Source organism: Chaetodon trifascialis, chromosome 22 (genome assembly GCF_039877785.1).
Source record: "Chaetodon trifascialis isolate fChaTrf1 chromosome 22, fChaTrf1.hap1, whole genome shotgun sequence".
In the NCBI taxonomy this organism is placed as follows: Eukaryota; Metazoa; Chordata; class Actinopteri; order Chaetodontiformes; family Chaetodontidae; genus Chaetodon; species Chaetodon trifascialis.
Window position 1 is genome coordinate 19554053 of NC_092077.1, and position 6973 is coordinate 19561025.

Consider the following 6973-nt stretch of genomic DNA (forward strand, 5'->3'; position numbering starts at 1 on the left):
TGTGTGTGTGTGTGTGTGTGTGTGTTATCTAAAATGAGATTCCTCTGAACGGACAGAAGACATTTAGAATAATAACAACTCACACTCTGCTGCTGTTTTTCTCTTCTTCTCGCTCCCTCCTCCACCTCCTCCTCCTCCTGCTTCACCTCTTCCTCTTCCACCTCCTCCCACTACACCTCCTCCTTCACCTCTTCTTCCTCCTGCTTCTTTCTTCGATCCCTCGTTTCCTCTCCTTTTTATCTCCCTGCTCCTTTTCTTTCCTTCCTTTTCTCTTCCTCCCCCTTTTTGCTTTTTCTTCCTCTTTTTGTTTCTTTCTACTTCCTTTATTTTGTCTTTTCCATCTTTTCTCATTTCTTTCTTTCTTCTCTTCCTCTCTTTCTTTCCTCTTTTCATTTGTCTTTTTTCTTTCCTATTTTGTCTTTTCCATTGTTCCTCTTTTCATTTCTTATCTTCCTGTCTTTTCCTTTTCTCTTCCTTCTTTTTGTTTTTGTTCCTTTTCTATCATCCTCTTTCCTCTTCACACCCTCCTTTCCTTTCCTCCCTTTTTGTTCTCCTTTCACTTCATCACCTCCCTCTTTCTTACCTTCTTCTTTGCCTCCTCATCCCTTCCTCTCCCCTCTTTGCTTCCTTCCTTGTTTCTTTGCCTCCTCCTTCCCTTCCGGCCTTCCTCTGCAGAGCCTCGCTTCAATTAACCAGAGAAGACGATAAAACTCGGACAATTAAACACAAACGACCAACAATTATTAAAGAGAGTTATGGACGCCGGGCTGTGCAGCGATCAGCGTGAGGCTACAGCGACGAAAAATAACGGTCAGCTAAACAGCAGAGTAACAACTGAGGAGACGTGTTAACAGCAGCGACTGCACGGCGGCTGAGGCAGGTTAGGTGTTCATCATCATCATCATCATCATCCTCACCTGTCTGAACGTCACTCTGTCAGTCCTCAACAAGCTGCTCTGCTCTGGAAGTCACTGTTGTTGTTGACTTTTCTCAAAGGGCGGCCCTCATGTTTACAGCATGTGGTCCCATTTCAAGTCCCCCCCACAAGCCCCCGTCACGTTAGAAATGTTGTACAAAGTGTCAGATCTGTCATCAATGCTAATGCTGTTAGCTGAAGTTAAGAGAGACGGAAACGCTGTGATGGATTGATGGATGCACCAATAGGTTGTTTGCAGATGATGTCAGTGCAGATGGGGGGCAGGAAGTGGTTTTCTGCACAGGAAACATTTTAACACACACTCTTCATGCAGATGTTCTGCATCATTTAAGGTTTGCTCACATTGATCAAAAGTACCAAAAGTTGTTGTTTATAAAGGTCAAAATGTAAGAAATTGACCGAAAAATCGCTGCTCACATCCAACACGTTCTGATTTTCAGTTTGCGCCTTTCTCTCATAATTTCATCTCAACCAGCTCAGTCAGAGCTTTCCTTCATCTCGTCCACTGCAGATTTCACTTCCTGCCCGTCTGAATTTAACGTCACGTGACTGCAAACGACCTGTTGAATGTTAATCATGAGACCGATCACAGATCCGGTGACAGCTGACCGTTTTCCTGTCGGCTTCAGTCAAACACACTCCGTCGTCAAAACTCTGAGAGCTCCTGTTATGAACTCAGCAGAAAACAACGGATCGGATTTGTTGTGGCGTAAACTGTCCGACTCTCTTTGGTTGGTACGAGCCTGAAGTGCTGCTGTTCGTCTCTCTATCATCGGCTCAGCTCATTTCTCTCTCTGTCACATCCTTTCTCAGTCCCATTAATCTCCCTGCGCACAAACACGCACAGCGTAAACTCTCACTGTGTATCCACGCTGAGATTTCCCATGATGCCGCGGGAAAACAGCGGAGTCATTCATCACTGTGGATGACGTTTAGAGAGATGTCTCACACACACACACACACACACACACACACACACACACACACACACACACACACACACACACACACACACACACACAGGGAGCTCTGGAGGTTGTTGGTTTGAATCCTGACTTTCTGCTCGCTCTTCTTCTTCCTTCCTGGAGTCAAACAATGAAAACTGGCTGCCAGCTACAATCTGTGTGATATATTTGGGCCACCTGTTCACATTGTTTCCATGGCAACCATCAGCATCATCACAAAGTGACACTTACAACCTGATTACTGCTGCTGTGTTCAAAGGTCCAGGATGGAAGAATGGCACTCTTGGCTGCGGCGATCTTTTTGCTATGTTTTGTCAGAGATTATGACAATAAAGTTATTTTGAATGTTGAAACCATGACAATATTACTAAAAGAAAACTTCGCAGAGGAATAATACAACAGACTGGATCACACTCAAGGTAAACCACTTTAATATCATCCAATCAGAAAACACAGGAAACCACAGCAGTGCAAACAGGAAGTGGGATTAAACTCTGCTCGGCGACTTCCTGTTTCCGTCACATTTTGGTCTCACGTCGCCATTACCTCACCGTCACCGTTATGACCGGAACCGTCACGAACGCCGTTTTCTTCTTCAACATCTTCAAATTCCACACTTTAATTTTAAGTATTATATTTGTATGATTTACAGTGTTTGTACACGGGCGGATTTGTTGTGTGCTTCATTTCCCTGACAGGACAATACAGGTTCAAAATGCACGGAGTAATTAGCAGAATAATTAGAATAATACTAATTAGCTTTTTCACATCATCAACAATTACTGACTGAAGCATCATCATTAAATCTGTCTCCGTCCTCAGTCCTGATCATAATCACAATAATTTGAATTATCATAATTTTAATCATCATGACCAGCACATCAGTCATCATCGCCATCAGTGCTGCTGTTCATCTTCATCACGCCCTCACTCGCACACACACACACACACACACACACACACACACACACACACACACACACACACACACACACACACACACACACACACACACACACACACACACACACACACACACACACACACACAGTGTACAGAAGCAGGCAGGCCCATTAATTCATATATGGCTCAATTATTAACGTCAAAGCCGGATCTAACAGGAGGAATAACTTCAAAAAGTCTGTTCAGCAGGACGGAGGTTCAATGCAGCAGACCATCAGAGCTTCATCAGGATTCACTTTAAGTCCTTTTCCAATATTCTGATATTCCCCCACAAATCATATGTCCAGCTCATCATTTCCAACATCAGGAACATTTACATTTAAGACCTCCACAGTCTGTAAAATCCATCATGTAGGACTCTTAGCTGTGGAGTCCACTAAACTGTACAATCCATCTGAATCTGTTCACCTGTGGACTCCATCACACCTTCTGTCTCACAGGTACAGAGCACTTTGTGTCGTATACTCTGTCACGCAGAAGGATCTGTCGACTCCATCGCGCCATCACATCTGTCAAACTGAGGAGATCATCTTCATCTCATACGTCTCACTGCAGGGCTCAAGCTGTGATTTCCACCTCGCCATGAAATCCATCACATCGCAGGATCCATCTCGTCACAGAACGTCACGCTCCAAACAAAGCTGTCCGTTGAAGAACCCGTTGTAGTTAGAATCCATCGATCTGTGAATTTCAAAGCCCTGTGAGGTCCGCCAGGCCGTGAGTTTCATCAATCCACCACCCTGTGAAGTTCACAGTCCTGTTGACTTGTATCACGCCACAGAATCCATCATGCTGCAGAATCTGTCACGCTGTAAGTTCATAAACTACGTCCAGTCATGTCGCCCCAGCTGTACAAGTCCACTGATGATGAACTTGTCTTGTCCGCATGTGAACAGTCTCATTTAAAAAACCACATCATCTGCATATAGTGACACTCAGATCATCTCGGTTGTCGTTTTTGGCCGCTTCTTTGCCCAAATTTGACTAATATCCACTCATTTCTTCATAAATCTAGGGACGGAAAAAGGGACCGACTAAAAGCTAACCACTGATTGGCTAAAAAAAATATCTTTCCTTCCAGCAGCTGATGCTGATGTGCTTCATCCAACTACTTCTTGTTTTGTGCTTTTTAATTTGGTCGGAGTTTTACTCTCCAAGGGTGCAGTCAGTCAGAGAGGCGGTCTGTTAGTCTTATAGTCACATGACTCAGTACTTAATATCAGGATGTACAAGGTCACTAAATAAGGAAGAAGATCATTGGCTGAGAAGATTTCAGGTGGGTGGAGTTTGGGCTGTGTCTCTCGATGAATCAGAATCTCACAGAATGAGTTTTGGCTAGACTATTCTCTCTCTTTTGTTTCTCTCTGCACTAAAATCAACACCAGAAGAAGAAGAAAATACCAGTAAGAAGCTTTTATGTGAGAGCACTTTGTGCCTTGTTAATGTGTTTTCCGGCTCTGCTGGTTCATCACTACCTTTCAGTCACTCCTCCACATGTGGTATCCTCTTTATTACGAGCTTTTATATTCAAAGTGCATTTCTGAGCAGGGCCCCGGAAAAGCCTCCAAACCCGCTGATATTTTCCAAACTGCTGTAGTTTTTGATCCTAAAAACAAAACAAATTTGCTTTTTAAACTCAGGCTGAAGCTGTTTGAAAGCTGTGCAGAGTTAATGAGTTTGAATGAGTCCTCTGAGAGCCGTGATCAGAGGACATAGAGTCCATGTAGTGTTAATTACAGCTCTGTTCAGTGATCGACATGCTGCTGACTGCTGGGAAATCTGGATTTTACTGTCAGCTAGTTTAATGTCCCGAACACAGGAAGGTCCAATTTAAACTGTTCTGGGTCTCTGGTAACTGAGGAATTTGGATTAGAGCCGAGAGGCGTTAGAAAACACAAGCTTCATCTTTACTCGGCCAATCAAAACGCAGGAAATTACGGATGTGACTGAGTCTTCAGCGTGTTATACGTTACGCTTTTTCCTTTAAGAGCGAGACATTTGGTCTGGAGGTTTTGTCTGGATTGCTTTTTTTGCTCAGTTTCAGGGTCAAATTAGACAAAGTTTGAGTTTCAGAACAGCGAAAACCTTCAGCTTGGACACAAGAAGCTGCCGGTGAGCTCGGTGCCTCGCCGTGATGATGCTGATGAGACGCCGTCTAACATCTGTGTCACTTGACCAAACACCTGCAGCCCAGGTTGCATTTCGTACATCTGACATTCAGCATTTCATGTACGTCAGGGAGGTTCCACAAACTTTAATTATGGATTGATAATATATGAAGTCGATTATTTTGTAGTTTACAGTGAGGTTCCTGAAAACAACCTATCTCACTTTGCCAATTTCAAGAATTTTCTGATTAAATCCAAAGATCATTGGATTTGAGGCTAGCTACCAGCTAGCAATTACAAAATCAGTGACTGCTAGCTAGCGGGAAGCTTTAGTTAGCTAAACTTTACTTTTTGGCAGCGCAGAAACCAGTTTAATCACATCAGCCACACAGAATCCATCTGAAATAAAAAGTTTGAAAACACATTTCTTTAAGAGCAAAACCAGAAGACAAAACAGCCGAAAAACCAGTCGAGTCAGTCTGTCGCTTCATTCAGTCATTTTTTTCATTCTCTCTGACTGCGTCTGTAAGCTAGCACTGCATTAGCTTTAGTTTAGCAGTCAGTTTGCAGTCACTTCACTCTAGCTAGCTGGTGCAGCGTTAGCCGAGGGTGGAGCTGGGAGGTTTGCGCAGCCATTGGTAGAATTGCCGCCGGTGGAGGCGGTGCCAGCGCACGTTGCCCTCAACGATCTCCAGCGCCCGTGGCAACGCAGGCCTGGCCGCCACGCCGCTGGACTGGATGAACTCCTTTAACTGCGGTAAGAGAGGCCGGGAAGAGGAGGGAAGGAGAGGGAAGACAAGGGAAGATGACGGAAGGAAGGAAAGGAGATGACAGAAAAGTAATTAGAAAAACAGAATTCTAGATTCGACTGGGACCCAGAGGAAAATGAAAAAGACAGAAAAACTGCTGCCCCCAAGAGGATACAAGGTTTATTACACCCCACAATATGAAAATCTGTTTGCAGCTTTTTGAATTCGCTCCTGCTGATTCACACAGCAGCTGAGGCTCATGGGTAGTGTAGTATTTTGACCTGTCAGCCATCAAAATGAAATCATTTACCTGCTGGTTGAGAGCTCAGTGTGAGGTAACATTAAGGATATCGTTCAGTTACAAAAATTAAAGGTGAACACAGAGGCAGCACAAGGAGCGTCCACATACTTTTGGCCACACATTTCAAAGACCTGATGGACAGGAAGCCGGCGGGTCAACCTCTAAAGGTTCCTTGATGTTTTATTGAATAGAAGACTTTCCTTTTTTAATGACGGCTAAACGCTAACATTCCAGCATGAAAATGTGAATTATTAAAGCTAAGCTGTCCTTTAAAAGGTTGGTAATTCAAGAGAAACTTTCTTTGAAAGCTTCACAATTAGAGGTAAAATTTCCAGCGCGCACGCGGACGTATCAAAGCGAAACTCTGTCTTAAAGGACGTGATTAAACAGGCGGTTTCCTGCGTGAGAGGTGAGGTATGAAAGAAAACTTCTGTGTCGAAAGAGAAACTTTGAAGGACGAGAATTAATTTGATTTTTTCAGGAAACTTGTTGTTCAGAGTTTGACGTATTCACTGGAGCGAAGTGGAGGAAATCCATCCCCTCAGCTCCCTTTAACGCCTCGCTTTGTTTCCTCTCGTCTGTCTGCTCCCTCTCTCCTGTCCGGCCTTCTTCTCCTCCGTCCGGCGCTTTCACTTTCTATTTTCTTTCCACTTTGCGGAGAGAAAATAAAGAGGCTCATCTCTCTTTTCATCTCGTCCGTTTTTGTATTCCCATTTTAATTTGTGGCGGCTGCGTTGGAGGCTGCACAGACGCTGAAGCCCACACTCAGCCTGCTTTCAACAGGAGTGCAAACAAAATGGTTTCATCACACAAAAAGAAGAAGAGGAGACAGATCCATATTCACATTACCCACAAGCCTTTATGTGGAAAGAGTGAACATTCACAACAAGCTTCTGCTTTCATGATATTTCTCATTTCTTCTTTGGGTTTCATGAAAACCACCGTGTTAA

General features: G+C 43.9%; 1 protein-coding gene across 1 annotated transcript in view; it reads right to left on the reverse strand.

Moving 5' to 3' along the window:
* Positions 1-2316: 2316 nt before the first annotated feature.
* Positions 2317-6973, reverse strand: part of LOC139350280 (thyrotropin-releasing hormone-degrading ectoenzyme-like) — a 127003-nt gene continuing 122346 nt past the window's right edge. Inside the window, exon 20 of the mRNA XM_070991504.1 lies at positions 2317-5725. Within this exon, the coding sequence (XP_070847605.1) occupies positions 5573-5725 (153 nt within the window). The 3' untranslated portion in view covers positions 2317-5572. The remainder of the gene's footprint in view (positions 5726-6973) is intronic.